Source organism: Falco rusticolus, chromosome 9, assembly GCF_015220075.1.
Source record: "Falco rusticolus isolate bFalRus1 chromosome 9, bFalRus1.pri, whole genome shotgun sequence".
Taxonomy (NCBI): Eukaryota; Metazoa; Chordata; class Aves; order Falconiformes; family Falconidae; genus Falco; species Falco rusticolus.
In genome coordinates, this window is record NC_051195.1 from 44552652 (window position 1) to 44573616 (window position 20965).

Here is a 20965-nt window from a genome sequence, read left to right on the forward strand (position 1 = left end):
ACAGCATCCAAAATCTGTTTTGGAGGCCAAGCAAGGGAAGGCTGGAGTCTACTGAAGAGAAGTTTTGCACACTGAAAAAAAGACTACTTGCACTATTTTTATCACACAAGCAACAGGAAAGGGCTTCACCCTTCTAGTGCTCTGTACAGAGCCCAGACTCTCGTCCCCGTGCTGATCTGAATTCAAGTGTGCTTCAAAAGCATCATGGACCTCTGGAAGTGTCTCTTCCACTCTCATGCAGCCTTACCCCAGAGAAAAGGCAAGCAGAAGTGGTTGGTTCTGGTTTGGTAATACTACATAAAATAAAATAAAATAAAATAAAATAAAATAAAATAAAATAAAATAAAATAAAATAAAATAAAATAAAATAAAATAAAATAAAATAAAATAAAATAAAATAAAAGTGCACAGGCAATGGGGGGGGGGTGGGGGGGTGGGGGGTGGGAGAAAATCCTGAGTATTTTTCTTCTGTAACAGGAAGCCAAATCCAGCCTTCAGCAGCCGCTTGATCACTCTCAGGCTTCAATTAAACAAAGTCAGGGACTGCAGAAGTTTGCTTCCTTTCCTCGAGCAGTTTTGTAAGACATTTGCTCGGTAGCTGAAAGCTCTGGAGTTTCACATGAAACTTATTAGCAGCTGGATCTTCCCTGTCACTGACTTCAAAACCCACAACCAGAGCATCACACCAAGACAGCTCGTTCCCGTGCACCTTTGATTAAAGGCTCTTGCTTCACTTGGGGAACTGAATTTCAGCTTTGTTTTCACACTCAAGCCAAGAAAAACCAGCCAGCTGGGCAGGATATGGCCCTCAACAAAGATTTCCAGGACTCCCTGCTAGTCAGCAGCTGACAACCTACAGCCAGACCCCGTCACGGAGGAAGGGTGTTGCACAGCGTTACGGTGGCAGGTCCCTGACACCTCACACAGCCTGCGGGATGAGCCGGGTGAGACTCAAGCGAAGAGCTGCTGCATCACCTGGCAAGCATCGCTCAGCTTTTTTTCATTGCCTGCTCCGTGCATTCAGTTCTCGCGACAGACTGACGTCGAGGCGGGGGCTGCGGCTGTGCTCCGGCACCGCACCTGGGAGCCGCAGTATGGGGCTTGCTCCCAACACCCAAGCCACCAAAACAAGTCCCCGCTGAAACGCGTGGGACTGCTTCCAAAGAAACGTGCCCTCGTTGAGGCTTAGCGATATATGGGTTCAAAGCAAAAACCCTCAGAGGAAGGAAAATCCTTTGCAATCTATTGCATGGGTATATACGTACCCTGACCATTCTGCTGCCCACCATACAATTCCAACCCAAAGAGCGCAGACTTCTAGCAAGGTCCCCAGCCTGCGAGGGAGGGACAGCCCAGCCAGCCCCGAGCACCATCCATGTGCCATCTGCCCTGGAGACTGCTGTCCTGTCTTCTCCCTGCCACCTCAGGTGTAACGTATCCACACTCAATAGAAACACAAACACTTCTAAGCCTTGACTGCAGGTAGACAATATTCTTATCCTAGCAGGAAGATCGCTCAGCAGCTTTTTTCCCCCCCTTTAAGAAAGAGGGAGGGAAAGACCCACACAGATAATGACAATAATGACAACAGCCCAGATGGTTATAATGGGAACATCCCTTGGGTACTGCCATCATCACAGTAATATTTTTTATATTCCCCTTTCCTGACACGCTTCAGATGTTGGTGTGAAAACCTGCAAGGGAGGGTATTTACAAGTCAATATGCTGTGAGACGCCAGGAGCACCAATATATTTTTTCCTAAGCCCTGCTTTAGAAGGAACAGAGTAAAGGGTCAGCTGTAAAGCAACCCAAAACGCCTGTCATTTCAAACTGCATTTAACACTCTTCTTCCTCTCCATATGGAAAAAAAGCATTGCAGAAGTTCCTATAAACCCCTGCATATTCCTCTGCTAATCTAGATATGCCCCATTCCCAAGGAGACTGAATGGATGTCATAAATCAAAGTTTGACTTAAACTATAAAACCTCAAGAAGAGGTTGCATCCACTGCAATGCACAAGCAAACAAACAAAACAAAAAGAAAGTTCCTAAGTAACACAAGTGCATACGAATTTTCCTGCAGCAGTGTAGTTCATACACACCAGTCTAAATAAGTCCCAGTCTCACGTGTTTATACAGCAAGATTAACTCTGCAGGGAGGGATGCTCGTAAATGGGAGCTTCTCTTCGGATCTGAGTGATGAAGGAAGGACACCAAGATGTATATATAAAGTAACAGAGTCCAGTAACTGAGAGATTCTTCTCCATTTATTTTTATCAGGTTTGTATACCTCATTTCTAATCCCTGTAATGCTGCCTTCCACCCATCAGTTAACTTCACCTCCAGAAGTCTGCCAATCTGCTTGGGAAGAAGGAAGGTTGCTGCCATCATTTTGTTTTAAAGAGCTACAACCCAATGGATCCAGCTGTGTTGATTTGCACAGCTGCATTACAACAAGCTCCTTACAGAATGAAGGTCAGCTCAGCCTGTTAAGTCATCATAAAAATTCACCAAGTATTTTGACAGGTACATAAAACACACTTCTAGAAGTGAAAGCCAGACTTCTTGGTAAGAAGGAAACTCCACCAAGCTCACGCCTTTCAGACTTCCAGTGTCGAACAGCGACACAATTCATTTCTTTCTTGCCATTTAATTGACAATTAAATGGAGGATCTATCTTCACTGCAAGAGCCAATGCATGTCTGTGTTAAAAGGGCTACCTGAAGCCAGGTTACAGGAAGTTAAAATTATATTACCTTGCCTTTGCTAGGTACATAGGATAAAATTGCAAATTAAATTAAATTGAGATGTAGAGGTCAAAAAATCCTTTATCGTCACTGAGCTGCAGCGCTGAAACAGTCCCCAGTCCTGATGCAAACACGGCGCTTTTGGCATTGTGGACAGTGCAAGACTGTGACACAACCATGAAGCAGATGTGGGAAATGTGACTTACACAATTTCTTCATTCATTAGCCAGGTACAGTTGTGCTCGATGTCCTCTCCCTTCAACCATTCACAGGTTTTGTGGGAGACCTTCAAAATCAGAAGGTTTCTCAGCCTGGTAGAGCACTGCCTTCCCCACAGCCTCTCCTAAATGATGGGAACTGCCAACCCTCTGAGATGCTCCCTGTGGAGAACAGATGGGTCAGTCCTTCCCATTCATCACCCCATCCATATCCAGGGCTCTGGACCCTTTTTTTGTGTCACTTTTTAGTCACTGGCATAAAGGACAATTAAAGCAAATACTCCGCAGCCTGCTGCAGAGACAACAATTGGTACTTGCTTCCCAATCCCTCATTTTGTTGGCCATCCTCACCCATTTCCCACCTTCTCGCCTACACAGAGAGGCTCCTGTCCTTTAACCTTGCTTTGGGATGAGAGATTTTTCTGTTTGCGGTTGTTCACACACACAGATACCCAACCCCTCACATCTCAAATCTTCATCATCCACTCCATTTTTTCTCTCCTGTTTTGAACTCTCTTCCTCTATTTTTAATTCCTGTATTTTCTTTCTCCTCTCTTTCTAATTTACTCTTTCCATCCCACTTCTGCCTTTCTAATCCTTTCCTACTATCCTCTTGGGGCAGGTTTTAAAACAAAGATCCTGCTGCTGCTCACCTCGAGGTGCAGGCTGCAACAAGGCTTAACTGCTTTATTCTGCAGACTCTGAAAATGAGAGAACCCAGATGGAAACAAAAGGCAAAAAACCCCGCCAACATCCCTGCTCCAGTCTCAAAACCCACCAAATCCACTCCAAAGACAGACACACACTCCACTGACTCAACAGACAGGAAGGTAGTGCTACACAGGAGTAGTCTCTCGTATCCTAATGTAACCAAGGGATAAATCTAAATACTCTTCCCCGTTAATGCCTGACCGATGAAAAGTGATAATGTATATAACTGAATACATATGCACACACATCCACATACGTGGAAATACAAGGAAGAGTTTTCTTGCTTCTCTGTCATTTATTCAAGATTTTTCTACAAGCTTGACCTACCTTGTCCTGCCCAACTAATGATGCTGCTCTGTCGGATGCATACTGGATCCCACCTGAAAATTTGTTTTAAACAGCTGCTCCTATCCCACTTGTAAAGCGAACTGTTAAGCAAGTATTAGTGCAGCAAAAATATGAACCCAGTCCAACAATGAAGAGAAACATCCCTTTGCAAATCAAATTGGTGAGCGAACAAGCGGTGGAGCTGAAGCCTCTCTGTACACCCACAGTTCTTAGCTCAGGCAACACCAGACATCCCTTCTCATACAACACTCACAACTGCAGGTAATCCAGCCTTTACTGCTTAATCAAACCCCCCAGAGCTCATGGTTACCCTGAAAAGGTGCTGTGGACCCTGTAGGTGAAGGTGGTCTGGGCAAGGCTGCTGGCACTGTCACCCCGGGGAAGGGGGTCTTGACCAGCCCTGCACAGCTAACACACAGAGCAGGGGGAAAGCATCCCTCCGAGCCTCTCCCGCATCCCACAGCCTTGACTCTGCAAGCTTCAAGACACTTTGGTCTAACCGAGTGACACATTTTAAGCATTAAAAAACCCTGCTTAAATAAATCAAGCACCTGCTTGAAGTTAATTTGTGCTATGAGGTCCCTACAGTGAAGCAGACAAAGCCAAGAGAGGGACAACGGGATGAGCAATCGAACAAACAAGTGATGACTGAGCCATCAGCCTCCTGCCAAGGATCTTGTTGGGGCTTGGACCCTCCACGTGGTGCATTTCACAGCCACAAAAACTAGCCAAAAGAAGGGTTGATGCTGATTTCTCTTCTGACTCTAGACCTCTGCCTCCCCTCCCCGCAAGCCTGTTTACTTTTGCAGAGGACATTTACAGCGATGACCTCCATTCCATTATACTTTATATTTCACTTGCTTTCTGCCATCATGAATCACTAAGAATCCCCATTTATCATCATATAGTTATTCTTGAAATTAAAATAATAAAGGAAATTGCACTGAACCTTCAGACGGTTTCGTTTGGTGGGGTTTTTAAAAAAAAAACAAACACCTAACCATCCCACAGAAAAGTATGCACTTTATACTAAAGAGGAAAAGAAAAACAGAAAGAGTAAAGCATGGTTGAATTTTGAGCCTACTAGGCTTCCACACTGCCCTTTTTGTGTCCGACAACAAAGAGGTGTGAATGCTATCAAGTCACACACAGGTACTGGCAATCCGATCCTGCTTTGTACCACTTTCCAGCTAGGTGCTCATTTTAATACAACACAAGCTGCCATGCAACAAAAAAAGCCCCAAAACAAAAGGCTGTAGAAAAAAACCTGCTAATAGACCCGATTATTCTCATTTTACCTCAAACAAGGAGCAAGGCAGCAATACAAAACTATTTTTGCAATGTGTCAAATTTAAAACCAAAGACACACGGACCCGTAGCCCATTACAAACCTACCCAGCAGTGGTGTTTTTTACGTGCTATACATTACCAGTGCGTGCCTGGGCACTACAGCCCGAGCAGTGCTTCATGGCTCCTTTGGCCATCCTCCGCACCACTCGCACCAGCGCAGCCCTTCCTTGGCACAGCTGCACTTAAAGCAGAAAAAAGGGGGCCTGCCTCCCCATGAGGCAATTAACTGGGGGAAAAAAAAAACCAAAACCAAAACAAACGCAAAAAAGAGAAAATGAAATTAAATACTGGGCAAGACGAAGTGCCTTTGCAACCCATGGCCTCACCTGCCGGGGGGAGAGGTGCAGGGGAGCCCCCCAACAGCAACATCCTCAGCACAGCCCGGTGCAGAGCACAGCATCATGCTGCCGGACCCTCCAGCACCTGGGATAAACTATCCAGGAGACAACCTGCTGCTACGTGCCGCTCAGCCATCTAAGTTTAGAGGCATTTTGTCCAAGGCAATCTTTAGGAAACCCCAACGGAGCGAAGAATCGGCAGTAAAAACCTTTCAAGGAAAGCCTGGCATGGTGCATACCTCTGCTGGGCTGTGCTGGCTTTTTAGATTCCCATCAAGGATTTCGGAGGCCTACACCGGCACATCCATGGGCTCCGCACCACGGGAGGTGGCCAGGAGCATCCTCAGAGGCAGCAGCATCCTCCCAGAGCCCACCGCTGCAAGGGGAGGCAAGGAACCGGGATGCTCCAGGAGCCTGGCGGGGGGAAGGAGGCAAACGGAGCAGAGCAGGGAGGGTTTTTAACCACTCTCGATCATTCCTCAGAATAAAATTTTTAAAAAATTACTCATCAAGTGATTAAAATGTGCAAACATTTTGCTTGGTGTTCCGACTGCCACATTTAATATTTCAAACAACATCCAGGCCAATATTGTTGCTTAATTTAACATAACTGGATCCCCAATGCATTTCTAACAGATTAAACCACAGAAATATCCACATGTTTTAATGAGGATTTGGCACTACTCAGAGCCAAACAGATTTTAGTAATATTTTTGGACTACAAATTCTTTCATAAGAAAAGAAAGCCCACTGGTAATGGATCTGATTCACTACATTGCAAGCTTTTTTGGATTTCAGTGCAAATTGAGAAACCTAAATATTTAGTGCCATTATAATTCGAGCAACATCTGGACAATTTTCTTTGCCTCGTAAAAGATTTCAGCCAGCTTTGCAGAGACTCAGTCCATGTTGCTCAGGCAGAATGGCTCCTTTTACATTTGCATGCTTCACTCAGATTCTGTAGTTTCTATGCCAACAAGCATTTGTAACTCTTTAAAAAGCACATTTGGAAGTGGGGTGTGTGTGTGTGTGTGTGTAAGATCTGAAACGTGATAAAGATTTTTTTGTTTGGGGTTTTTTTGTTCTTGTTGTTACAGATCTAAATCATCCATTCCTCATTTTTTTTTTCTGAGCCTTGGAAACCTCAAAAAGGTCTAACAACCATCTTCTCAGCCATGGCAAGTCTTCCACCTGCTTCAAAACGCAGCGGTGACTCAGAAAGAGGGAAGTTTGTTGGGTTAATCTCATGTATTAAAATATAGACACACACACACACATATACTCGCTTAATTTTATAGAGAGAGAGAGATAAAAATATATATAAATATATATATATAAAACACTCTACTTCTCTCTCCAGACAAAGAATCAATAGCAAACGTCTGTTGGTGTCTCTTCAGACAAGAGCTCTGTGGGAAGAGTGAGAAGCCCACCGTGCCGAGGCGCAACCCCGCAGATGTGCCCCAGCCCGATTCCACGGGCAGAACGAACCCCACGCAAACCCACGTGTCCGTCCACGCCGCAGCGCACAGGGCCTGTGCGAGCTTCCAAATCCCAAGGAAAAGTAAACAGAGACAAGCAGCTACTGCTGAGCTGTCACTCCAAATCCAGCAGTTTGATTTTTAACCAGACTCCTGGAAGCCATGCCTCCCCCTCCTCCCCAGCCTCAGCCCCAGGCCACCCAGATGGCTCCGATTTTACGAACACTTGTGCGTGGCGCCGTGACATTGTAGGTGCATGGAGACAAAGCAAACCACAACCACCAAAAAGCAGACCAAAACATTCCAAGCCAACAATTCTACTGATCTTAGGAAAAAAAAAGAGGAACAAGCCACTTTTTTTTTTGTTTTTTTTTGTTTTTTTTACACAGATGCAGCCTACTAGATGCATGTTCATCGTGAATCCCTCTGCAACCTGAAGGTCACACAGGACCCAGCGATGCCTTTGGGGCGACCACCTTGGGCACGCCAGCTCATCACCAAGGTGCCCAATAGAAAAACGAGTCAGCCCAGGCTGCTCCGCAGCAAGGACAGTCGAAACGAGTTGTGCCCTCCAAAATGCAGGACACAGAGGTGTTTCCCCGGGGGAGCTGCTCAGCAGGAGCAGCTGAGCAGGCAGCCCCAGCAGGTAACATCTCCCATCACCTGCTTCTCATCATTTCCTTGTCTGTGAGCTCCAGAGGGTGAAAGACCAGAACATACAGTGATACTGCTGGCATGAAAACGTTCATTGACAGGCTCATCGCTCACGATGGAGATCTGTTTGCCCCTTCAGCCCATCTCTTGTGCATGTGTAACACAGAACTGAGGTGCCGGGAGGGGAGAGGAAGGAAAGGCTGTTGATGCTGTGCAATAGTTAGTCCTAACCACACAGCCAAGAGGTAATACTCTCGAGGACCCAAGTATGATAAACTCCTCTTACTTCAGCTACACAGAGGATACACAGAAAGGAAGATTGGATGCCCTTAGCCAGAGCACAGTATTAATGCACTGCTATTCTGGCAGGGCACCAGTTCCTTCCCTCCCTGCACAATCATAGATGATGCAGCTCATCAGACAACTGATTTCATCAGCAACCTGGGATTTGTTTTCGCAAGCAGGAATCAGGATGAGATCCAGGAAGGGCAAAAACTCCCCTGGGGAACAGGAGGCAAAAGGACAAGATGAACAGAATAGTGGTGGTGACTAAAAAAAAAATATTATTAATTTTCAAAAGCAGTATTGTCTCACGGGACTAGTAACAGCCCCCAGCTAACAAACAGTTACTCCTGCAGAGCCGTCAAAAGATCAGGAGAAAAGACTATGTCTATAAAACTCCTCTCATTTGAAAAAGGCTCATAGGTCACTGCCTAGCACACGGAACGCCTGGAGCATGAGGAAGGTGCCTTACAAAATACAGCCATCACCACCCACGCTCCCAGTCTCTGCTGTGCTACAGGAAGGGTAGCACGCTGCTCTGCCCAGCTCCTGTCCTCTTGTTCCCTGCCACTATTTCACAACCTTTGCTGTTTCAAAAGCCCTTCTGACAACCATGCCAGCCAGCATAGAGCTCTTTTATGCAAGCAAGCCTCTGTGTGACTGATAAAATTCAGGCTTTTCCCTCCACATCATACCTACGTAGCTTATGCCTACAGGTCAAGACCGTAACTGCTGTAAATTAGGAGTATTTTCACGTACTTCAATGAACTGTATGGGTTTGTACTACCTGGAAATACAGCTCCATCTGCAACTTAAGAGACTGAGCCTAAAAAAATGAAATCAAGAGCAACTTTCACAGACAGGAGGTGGCCACCTGAGTGTTCTCTGTCTGGGATATCTTCTTCCATGCTACGTGCAATAAGCCAAGTGTACCGACAGCAGCAATAGCAATGCAGACCAGCTACAGAACAAACACCACTGGGCGGATTTGTGTCGCAGCCTACACCTACACCACCCCAGGACTTCTGAACAGGGAGGAGGGAGATCTCGCCTATGAAAAGCAGGGAGAGCGATCTGAAATCAGTCCTTGGCAAAACCAAAGGCTGTCAGGACTCACTTTAATTAATTCCCCTGCCAGGTTTACAATGTTTAACAAAAAAGATTGTTGTATGCCCAGCACTACCAGGTGAGACCCGAGGTGGACATTCACACACCTGGTTTTATGTCCCCTAAGCTCACTCTACCCAAGCGAGAGCCCCCCTCGCTCCCTCGTGCTAAGGGCCATTTGGGCAATGGGCTGCTATCCCACCCAGGTACAGCAGTCTCCTGGGGTTGGGTGGTATTGAGATACCTCCATTCTTCTTCTCCTTGAGATGGCAGCACAAACCTCTGGCTGTAAACGCAACAGGTGGGATCACACATACTCTTCAGCTCATGGAAATACCTGGGGGCCACGGGCTCTGTGCCGAGCCTTCTCCCAGTGGGTCCCTCACGGGATTACTGCAGCAGCCAAGTAAGACAAATCACTATTAGCTGGACCAAGTGCTACGGAAAGATCATGAAAATGAATTAACCCCCACCCTTCTCTCTTCCACGATGGATTGCACTCTGCTCCTTTGGAGCAATTTCATGTAAGGGGAGAAGGAACATACGACAGGTATGAGGAATTTATTGCCATGTGGTTTCTTGTGTTGAAACACAGCATTGAAACTGTCTGCAGTGCCTCCGGTCACGCTGTGAGATGAGGAATGAGTCAGGGCCACATCCAGGTCTGGTGCCAGCACCTTTTCCCTGCACCTGGGAGCCCACACCTGGACGTGCAATGCTTATGGGGACCTGGATGACTGGGCATCAAACCCTTCTCATCATGCAAGACTCTTGTTTTTAATACATTGTGCTTTTTTCTCTTTGCACACCCTCAGTCTAAACCCCCACTGGAAGCACGGCCATCCCCAGTTCTCAAAGTTCATGGCAATAAAACTGGGAAGCGAAGCAGAGGGCAGGCAGGTTCACCAGGCCCCTGGTGCTGGTCTAAATCCGGAGCTGTGCCGCTGCGTCCACACCAGCTTCGCCAGCGTGCCCGGTTAGTCAGGAGCCCTCAACGCCTAGTCTGGTATCAAAAAATAAATGTGTTAGCTGATAAAATATGAAACTCCCTTCCTCAACCAACGCACCCACAAAAGCTCTAATTTAGCTCTGAGAGTCATCACCGGATCGTACATCACTTTTGAGCCTTTTAAGGAAGCATTCCAGCATTTTCCCAAATTAATCAGGTAACTTTTTTTTTTTCAGCCAAAGACAAAGTTAAAAATAACCAAGGGCCAGGCAGGTGCCACTGAAAAGCTCTTGCAGGGAAAACCTTGTCCCATCACACCTGTAAGTCAGTCAGTCCTTGCCCGTCTCCAGGCACTGAAATGCAGCAAAGCCACCTTCCAGCAAACACACACCACAAAGCCCAAGGACAACGCTCCCCATTAATGCCGGATAATTTTAAGGCTTCAACTGCAGGCAGTCCATATTGCTAGCAAAATCCTACATTAAGACTTGCACTATCTACCACAGCAGGCTTGACCCCATTTTCATATGCAGAAGCAAAAAAAAACCCAACTTCATAATCCTACAGAACACTGAGCAAATAGCACTCTTTGGGACTACTTGAATACCACCCTATTAAAATACAAACATGTTCCTACAGTAGCTCAGTGATCTTAAACATTCACCATCTTTTCATTTCAGGTTTTAAGCACTTTGCCTGGCAACTGTCTGAAGGGCAAATCATTACGGAAATAGGAAGACAATTAATTTTCCTTTATTCTAGAAGAGAGGATTATTGGAATAAATAAAATAATCAGCTTAGACAAGAACACAATTCACAACTTATGAAAAACAGAGGACTTTTTTTCATTTTTCTTTCCGAAGAAAAGATATTCTTGGATGGAGTCTGCAAGGCAAGTGCAGAAGTTTTGGAGTTAAATAACCTTGGACTGCTAACTCACTACATGCCATCAGCAGGAGGAAGACGGTCATTTCAGACACTCTTGGAGCCACTGTTTTAATTTTTTAATATAGCAACTTAGAACACCCCAAAAAAAAGTCACAAAGGCCACTTGCCAATCTCATTTTGTACAGAGGTAAGCCTGAAGCAGCCCCAGTCCGAGTGGGAAAGGTGCCACAGGAGCAAGCACAGCTACAGCACTGGGCACTGACAACATCAGGTCACCGCTTTTTAGGGTCCTCTTCCCATCCAGGGCTCTGCCCCCAGTAAATCCACATTGAGTCCGTTGAGATTAATGAATTTATCTGGATTTCAGCCACTGCAGAAGTTATCAGAACCAGTTTCAAAAGCAAACAAAGGAAGGTTATATGCTAATGCTTGCTGATGAATGCAAAGCAGAAGAGCGACTGTCTTACCAACGCCACTATTTGACACCAGCCTGTAGCACGTGATGCTCAGCACCATGATTAATATGGTTAAAGGAGTATCTGATACACCGTGACATGCATGTATACCTCCATTTAGCAATTAAATTAAAGGTAAGACATTTAAATCCCAAACCCCAGTGGGAGAAGTGAGTAAGAGGAAAAGGAGAGCCTTCAAGTTCATATTGGCAAGAGACGGAGTTACTATTTACTGAGAAAATTTTGGGATATCTTGGTAGGAACTGTACAGTTATTTCTGAAGGACTCCTCTAATAAGCAGTGTGAGTTATAAAAATAGTATGGAAACTGTGGTTCAAGGTTGCTACAGCCTTGAAAAAGAAAGAGAGGTAATTGATGGAGGCACAGATTCCCAGGAACACTGACTGTAAAAGTACTGAGAAATCAAATTGATGATCTGGAAAATAAGATGAGATTAAGAATGATCAGTTAGTGGGGCCTCCTGAAGGAGCAGAAGCAGGCTCTTAGTTTGCAGTGGATTATTAAGAAGGTTAGGGATGAATAATTCCTACTGTTCGTATCATGTCCTGGCAAGCCATGTCCCCAGACAGGCCAGTTACGTAGTGCCCCGCACCCCTCCTGGGGACGGAGCTCGCTCGTGCATCAAGGAGCCCACGTGTTTATGCCAGCTCATAAATCTGAGCCTGGTTCCAGGATCCGGCCCCGGCCCCCCCCCACTGCTGTGACACCAGAGGGAAATGCATGGCTCCAAGCTGCTCCCTTTGCTTTCTCCAGCAGTGGCTCTACAAACTCCAGGTGCCCAGGCACAGCCACGTTGCAGCAGCTGGAGAAAGCACCACTAGAAAAAGCTCCCGCACATACCGGCACCGCTGCCCTTCCCACGGGGAACAGCCATGTCTTCTGTTTGCTTCTCGAACTGCAAATCACTGTGGCAGCAAGTAGGTCACGGACTAGATGGCGCTTGAAGAATCACCTGCAGTTCATTGCCTTCCCTTTTCTTTTTTTTTTTTTTTTTCAGGAGCTACCAAGTCACTTCACCACCACCTTCAAAAGCAGCCTCCTCCTCCAGCACAGCCCCATCCATCCATCCCTCCTGGTCCTCTCCTCCTCTGGCTGCTATGCCCACAGCCCTGTCTCCTCCATTTCTGCTCTCTCCCTGGTCTGTTTAATTCCATCTTTCCCTGCAGGTGGAGGCAGGTCTTTAAAGCAGGATTTTTCTTCCATCTTCCCTTTCACCACAGACCGTATTTTCCCAAGCATAACATACTGCAGTGCATTGCTTTTCTAACACTCAGAAGCCCAAATGTTACGTCCTCCTCCACACTGATCAATTCATTAAGCCTCATCCACCACCGGAAAGGTAGTTATTCTACTAATTTCACAACCAGGTTAAAAAATGCAGCTCCTTCCCCTATGTCCATAACTTCACTTATTAATCCTCAGGAAGAAGGGGGGTAGGGAGTCCTCTTTGCCAGCTGCTGCTTTCAGGCTTGCTCCGGTCCCCTCCCAAAACAGAGCTCCACCAGCGCCCCTGGAGCAGATCCCATGGGAGCCGCCGGGGAGATGCCACAAGACCCTTCCCTGCTTTCCCCAGGACCTGCGAAGAGCTGGCAGCCCAGCCGGAGGGCTCGGGGCAGAGGGAGAGCGCTGCGAAAGGGCACGAAGGAGGCTGCAGCAGCAAGGAGCTGGTTCAGGGTGTTAAAGAAGCTGAAATGCAGCCGTAAGCCGGATTCCAAAATGCCCAGGAAGGCTGGAGAGCAGGAGATAAAACTTCTCCTCTGAAGCGAGCCTCAGTAAGGCATGAAGGTGGAGAAATGCTGCGCATTACAGAAAACCCTTCCACACAGCTTCACAGCAGAAAGAGGATTCATCACAGCAAATAATTACAAGGCTTATATCATAATGTCTGGTTTTCAAGTCATTGCCAATTGACTAAAGGTTGGCTGAAGCAGTTAGAAGGGTGAGATGCAAAAACACTGGGCTTTGAAGTGGTCAGTATTTGATTATTAAAGACCAGGACCTTGATGCAATGCATTACCCAGCGCAGTAACTTTCCCTGTGATTGCCAGGTTTGCATAAGGTTTCTTTAGATAGACCTGTAAGATTCAGTTCCATTTTGTTCTTTCTGTTTTGAATGCAGTCCTTGGCTGCTACAATACCAAAGATGTGAGCAAGTCCCACATTCAGGTTTCAGTTCCTCCACTGCACCAAGTTATGCTGATGGAGGAAGAGACAAAACTGGCCATACAGGCAGGTTTTCTCACAGAAACCTAAAGACAGGAGCCTGCAAATTCAGGCAATGAAGCCTCCTGAAAAACTCGAGTTACTCATCTTGGTAAGAGCATCAGGAGTCCCCTGCGCTGCATTCCCTGCACCACCACAGTGTGCACAGCCCCAGTGTGCTGACGGGCAGGATACAGGAGTGAAACACCCGGGGGAAGGTTTTCGGGTGGGATGACACCTCTGCTCCCCCCAGATGACACCAGCCTGAGCACTGGCTGTTGCCTCCCCACCGACAGCCCCATTCCCTGTAGGCTGCTGCTCCTACAGCCGGCGCTGATGTGCCCCATCCCCTCGGCTGCTGGGGCTCACCACCTGCCCCACAACAGGCACTGCCCCCATTTCAGCCCAGGTTGAATGAAGAACCAACGTTTAACCATACCAAAGGGTTGGGGGGGTTGCACGGGCGTGCCCACTCCATGAGAACACCTTGGCAGGGAGCTGCAGAGCTCCTCTGGCAGAGCCCAAGAACCAACAGACCCACAAATTTTAAACCGACCAAATTAAACTTGGTTGTAGCTATTATTTTTTTTCCCTTTCAGACTCAGCAGTTCCAGAGCTTGCTGGAGAGGAGCTGAACGTCTTCTCAGCACCGAAGAGCCCTGCGCAGGAGGGAAGCAGCTGTGGGCTGAGGCTCTGCAAAAGCTGCTCCGACCCGGAGGCACAAAGTCTCCAGCCGCCCAAGGTGTGGTAAGGCTGAAGCACAGCGCTCCGTGCTAGGGGCTCTCCTCAGCCACTGCAAACGGCTCGTTTTCCCCATTTTACTCTAAAACAGGAAGAGTAGGAGGGCTTTGCTCCCTGGCTTCGAGCCAAAAGGCATGGCACTGAGGAAACAGCATCACCTTTGTCCTTTTGCTGAGCCTTTCCCCTGTTTTCTGGTGCCAGAGATGCCCACCCTGGTACTGGAGACTGAAGGAAAAAGTTTCCAGCCAGTCCAAACCGTTTCAGAGATGAACCCAATTCCCTTTCCTGGTGAGGCTGCGATAAAGAATGAGCTGATGGACCCAGGCTCCCTAAAGTGGCCCACTGCAAGAGGGAAAGACAGTGATGACCAGGGACAAGCACCTCATTTCAGCCTACGAACCAGTCCTGGTGCCAAGGGACCTCTGGGTACTGTACCGGTAAAGCAGCCCCCTGCTTACACACTTTTGGTTAAAGATGTATTTTTGTTACACTCTGATCATAAATTCTAAGGGCTATTTTCACTTTCTTGCTTTCACCTTGGCTTTTCAAAAAGCTATGTCCCAGCCCTTCAACCAAATGCACTTTCACCAGAACTTGATAGTTTTCCTCTGTACTACAAACTCCTTGTCGTGGTGGCAGATGTGTCGCTGGCATAAGAGAAAAATCTGAAACAGAAAACACTCATCCACCACTGAGAAACACGCAACACCGCTGAATCCCGACAGAACCACGGTCCTCCAAGAGACAAGTCTTTGTTCTCACAATTTCCAAAACAGTATTCTGAAAACAACGTTCCTCCTTATATAGATTTATATTGCTATATCTCTATCATTTTCCTTACACCCATCAAAACAAAGATATAATTAACCCACCCTCAATAGAAATTACAATGATTTTGAAACAGCAAGAAACAATCTATTTGCATTTGGTAGCTAATTATTCCCCCTACGCACACAGCCACCAATGTTCCCTAAAACCGTCCACAGAACAGACAATCTGTGCTAGCCAGAGCTTCTGGAAAGGAGGGGAAAAGGAGGGACTAAGTGAAAATCCTCAACATTGGGGTGGCAGAATTTTTTTCTTTTTCAAATACGCAGCACCTCGAGCTCAGCCAAGTCTGTAATAGAATTGCCCTTCTGAACTCATCCGACAGCATTAGCATCCACCTGTGTGTCACATGTAAGCTGACAGCTACCACAGGACGAATCTAGTGGGAACCACTGACATTTGCAAAATTATTGAATTATTATTCCCTTCTTCACACCACTCCAAGGAAATACGAAGCCACTTTCCAATACATGCGGCTGGACATAAAAGTAATACCGGGTAACATCAGGGCTGCTACCACAGCCACGCAATGAGTTTTCAGTGGCAAAGGCTGAGTTGCACCTATTATTTTCTTCACTCCCTGGAAAGGAGGAAGGGTGTACCCTTCTTCCCATCCCACACTGCCCTGGTGACTTGCTGCGGACAACCTCTAACAACTCGAGTTCGAGGGGGGCGATTTATTCCAGTTAGGAACACTCAAAACGATGCCCTTACCCACACCACACCCCCCCACCCCCCCAAGCCAGGCACATTTTGCTGGCAGTTCACCTTCAGTTCCTCATCATTTAGAGGGATCAGCTAGATGTTTTTAAGAGGTAGAGATGCAAGCTGTGGTTAGTGAGCACTGCTTCTCCCAGCTCAAGCACTGCGCTGAAGCAGCCCGAGAAAAATCAAGCCACCCAGGTATTCCTGCAGGATGTCCTGGGAGCCCCCAGGCCGGCCCTCCATCGCCTGTGCTGTAAGTATTTGGAGGAAGCGGATAGAAAGCATCAAGGGTGGTAAATCACATCCTCCTTCACCCACACTTTCTGGAGGCGAGCAGACAAAACACTGCTCACTCTCTAGGAGCCAGGAGAGGTTTTCCTTCCTCCAGGATGCACCCGGAAAGCAGCGCTTGGGAAGGAAGGAGCTGGGTTCCACCTTGATGCAACCCGTGTGCCTGCAACACTTACCTCGCTGGCAAGGCATTCGCTCCTCAACATGCGAAAAGCGATCATCCTTTAAAGCAAAGCCAAAGAGCTCAACGATTATTTTTCTTCCCCCATCTGACACAGGTTTGCAGCTCCTCAGGCATGGGGAGGAGGGGGAGCAAAATAAATAATAAAAAGAAAAAGACTATTATTCTGTAGGCAATCAAAGCTAATCCCTTGACACATTTTCTTTCCCAACAGAAGCACGAGATCTCGAGCCCCGCTGGGTTCTGATCACAACCAAACAGGACTAGGTGTTTTCAGCTCCCTTCTGCCAACACAGCTCAACGTGCAGCAGGCCTCGCCTCGTACCCTCGTACAACCATTTAACTCAACACAAAGCCACCCTGGTGCTCTACCCCAGCTCTAGAAAGCCAGCCCGTGCCTCAGCGTGGCCTTGCACGGAAATAGGATTGCTTTGGCCTGGAGGAAAAAACAGAAACCACAACATGAAGGTCACCCATAAAATCATTACACAGATCCCTCTTCCCCAGCTCTTAGACAAAAAACCTTTAGCAAACCCTCAACCTTAAAGTAGAAACACAAAAAGATATGTACATTAATCCCATATACCTCCGTCAATTTTTTTCCTCGTGTCTTTAGAGCAGTTGTTTACTGCAGCCAACTGCAGAGAAATTACAGTAGCTTAACTCTCCAACTCCCTCTAAAGGATTAATCTTCCAGTGAGCATGCTCACGCGAGATCTTTTTTCAGCAGTTGCATCCATTTCATGAAATGAGGGCTGCTGCAGACATGAGGAAATGCCATTTCAGGACTACAGGCAAAGTTACACAGCCCCCCAAAAATAAGGGCTGATCCCTTCCCAGGGCTCCAGAGAGGATCCCTGCCCAACCCTCCACCTCCAACGAGGTTTACAGATTTCACGTTCATGTGCCCTGTCAGGAAGGGGGGGGGCTAGTGGCTTCCCTGCGACACACGTTTTAAATGTCTGATCTTGACTTTTCTCTACAAGCTGGTGGACAGTTCACCCACCGAATCCTAAGTCAAAAATAGCTCCTTCTCACCGGCAGATTTTTCCTTTGTGTCACTCGTTGGCTCATCTTTGCTTTTTTTAAAAAAATAAATAATCAGGGAGGTAATTTGGGGGGTGGGGGGGAGGGGAGGGGGAACGTTCAAATAAAAAGGAACAGCTTTAAAAACCTAGTTCCCAACTCTGCATCACAGTAGGTAACAGATCCTGAGACACATTTAACTCCACAGATTAAGGACCCATGCAAATGAGGATTTGCTAGTAGACAACAAATCCAGTATCTAAACAAGGCTGTTCCAGTAATCTTGTCCATTCCCTCCTCAACCACTGTAGATCAAACTGCTCCTCGTGAGGTGTTCCTCCCTCACCCCACACGGTGCACCTCAAATCCCAGTTTTCCTGGTGAAAACAAAGCTCCAAAATTAAGGACAAATATTTATGCTTTAGAAGCAGATTCCTCCATTTTCATCTTCCCATATTACCAGGGTTACTGCCGTTCCCCTTCCCATTTATCTATTTTATGTCCTGTTGCTTAATTGCTCTTTGTAGCTGATAGAGATTCAAGCCTCCCCCTCCCCCACAAAAGGCTCTTATTTCAAGTTTTAAACCCTGCTTGAGTCTAGGACAGAGACCCTGCAGCATCCCTGGAGCGCTGGGGAAAATCCAGAGTGGGCTACAGCCAAAGGTGTGAGATTGCTTCGCAAATCCAGTCGCCAGCCTTCACCCCAGCCACTACAAAGATCTAAACATTTATAAAAAAAAAAAAAAAAAAAAGGAAAAAAAGTCTTGAATGCCTTTGATGCCATGAAGCCCCTTTTATGTTGTGAGCCCTACACGTGAATCTACAAAAAAGGCAACATGTCATGATAGTGTTAAATAAGGGCTATGTCTGCTTTTTAAAATGAACGCTCACCATAGCGACAAGTCTCCATAAGGAATGATAAAACGTATGGTGACACTGGATATTTTGTTCTGTTGTCACCTAAATAGAATCACTCACAGAAAGGAAATCTCTGTTACCATGCATTAAAATAGACGCATTGTTTTATTTATAAAGCATCCAAACTGGTTGGTTTGGATGTGTCATAGCAGAGGCTGCTCGTCCACCCCTCCCAGCTCTACCCCTTGGGGACTTAATGAACGATGCCTGCACTCATCCTGCCCTGGCCTCCCACGTATCTCAGGTAGTGCTGAGGCTGCTCCAACTTCTCAGAGGAAGGTCTGGAGCCAGGGCAGAATCTGTCCCTGAAAATCCCCGCGAAGAAAAATCCCAGACTGCAGAGCAGGCAGACGTGAAAGCCTTGATGCAGGAAGATCATGTCCTGCGCTTCCTCCTCCATTGCAGGATTACACTCAAACACGAAGTTGGGATATCAGATATGGAGTTATCCTGACCTGTCATTCCCAATTTGGAAACCAGTCATACTCCCTGAGAGTTTAGACTTTGAAGATTGACTGCTATTGATTCTTCTTCAAGCAAACAGCCCAAGCTGGCAATCGGTCAATAATAAGCAATTACTCGACAGCCTCTTATCTCCAGATGCCAGCCCAGACAGCTCGATTCATAGAGGCAGCAGGTCAATAAATCAAAGCTGTTCTCAAATTTTAAAATATCATCATTTAAAAACCCACCCAGCCTTCAACCTGGCTGAAAAAGCAGCTAGGACAGAGAGGTTCCTGCAGAACGGTACGGTGGCGTACTGCTAATATACCGCAGAAGAGAGAGTACATGTCGTGGTGAAATCCACCTCTGACACTCACTTGTCACGAGCAGCATGAGAGCTGCAGCTGGACGAAGAAGATGAGAGAGGAGGAAGCAAACCCCTTCTCCTTCAAACAGTCACTTGTAGGGAAGAAGCAGAGCGGGGCAGCCTTCCAAACGCACATCACCGTTCCTGGCTGGCTCCCTGTGACCCACCTCACTGTACCCTGGGAGCCTCGGAAATAGCAGCAAGAGCCTGTTTAACATCACCGTGACAGCAAACTGATGGCATCTTTCTAATATCCCTGCTGTGACCTCTATACCCTGGCTATACAATTAATCATTTCATCCTAGGAAATGCACTTCTTTGCTCTTTCATGGACTAAACATGATACAAGTATGGGAGCCAAAGGCTCCTCTTCCACGTTTCGGAGTGACCCAGAGGTGATGCTATTAAATCCAGTGGTGCCAACACTGTGCAACAGACAACAGAGAAGAAAACCAGCCTTGCCGAAAACTCCTGTAGGCATTTTATGCTCTCAGTGCAGACTGCCTTTAAAGACTCATTTGTATGAAAAGAGGTAAGAACTGCCTATGTAATTTGCAGGAGATCACGCAGCTGGAACACAAGCCTAGAGCATCGGCAACCTTCTATCTAGTACTGCAGAACCTAGAAACTCTGGTACCTTCACTGTTTACCCATGGGTTCTTGCACAAGTCACAGAAACAATCTAAAAGTACCAAAAGAACAGAGCAACACTTAATAAATAATTCTGCTTCTGCTGCTAGAGGAGGTAGGCGGCGGCCTACAGGATGCTGCATCCTCTGCATCGGGTGCTAACCTGCTGGCACAGGAGGGGGTAAACAACGTACCAACAAGTTGCACAAGCATCGTAAATCCAAGACCCCTGGAGCCCGTGAAGCTTTCTGCTTATGCTGCAGAAGTGTCCCAGATTCATCAAGCTTGGGGCAGCCCCGCCACCATGCTGCAGTGTAGCTGTGACCCACCTAGGCAGGCTGCCAGGGCTCTAGGCAATGCCAGAGACATCAGAGAAGAAGGTGGCGTGACTTGGGACCGTCCCACCAGCAGCTCCCAAAGAACAGAGCACAGAGGCATCTTGCTTCGTTTGACATGCCCACTGGTCCCAGGAAGGAACATATTTGTATAACGATGACCAAATACTGCAGACTAAGCATCTCCAATCACACTAGCTTGAAAAAAACCTGAGATTTTGAGCCTGATACCTAAACAAAAAGGGGTGACCCACTGGAAGCAGGATCAACCCCATGACTGGTACTCACTCCATTTGCTACAAAACGCAGGCATCTGAGGACACATCCTCAGTCTTCACCATCTTTCAGAGGTCTGGGAAAGAAGGTCAGGTGAAAGGCAGCAGGTAACGAATTACTTCAACTGCACTCGCCAGTTGGGTCAGACTTCTTGTGGAGGAGTCTACTGAGGTTTCCTCCTCTAGCAACACGCAGCGCACTCGGTTCTTCATTTCATCAGTGGCTGGGACAGCAGGAAGCTGTGGGAATGTATGCCCGAAATCTGAAAAGGATTTCTCCACTTCTTACCCACAAAGCATCTACAGGTGGCTTTTACACTGTCAGTCTAGTCTGCAACATCGTGGCAAAGCATGGAAGAGCGCTTGGGAGAAAAAAATTGTGTTAACACATAACACTGCATCACTATTGCCATTTATAGTAAAGCCACAAAATGCCAAAGCAGCTGACAGGATCCCACAAACCGCACTCCAGA

The 20965-nt window shown here is 46.9% G+C and overlaps 1 protein-coding gene across 3 annotated transcripts in view; it reads right to left on the reverse strand.

Moving 5' to 3' along the window:
* The window catches only part of EHMT1 (euchromatic histone lysine methyltransferase 1), a 121576-nt gene that overhangs the window by 83728 nt on the left and 16883 nt on the right, over nucleotides 1-20965 (reverse strand). The window contains exon 1 of one of the 3 annotated variants that reach the window (XM_037399675.1): nucleotides 17084-17162. The exons of 1 other annotated variant lie outside the window; for it this stretch is intronic. Coding sequence is in view for 1 of the 2 variants with exons in the window: in XM_037399670.1 (XP_037255567.1) it covers nucleotides 16493-16537 (45 nt within the window). In the remaining variant the exon portion in view is untranslated. Of the gene's footprint in view, nucleotides 1-16492; nucleotides 16633-17083; nucleotides 17163-20965 lie in introns of those variants that run through there. One more of the 3 variants, XM_037399670.1, reaches the window with a different exon arrangement.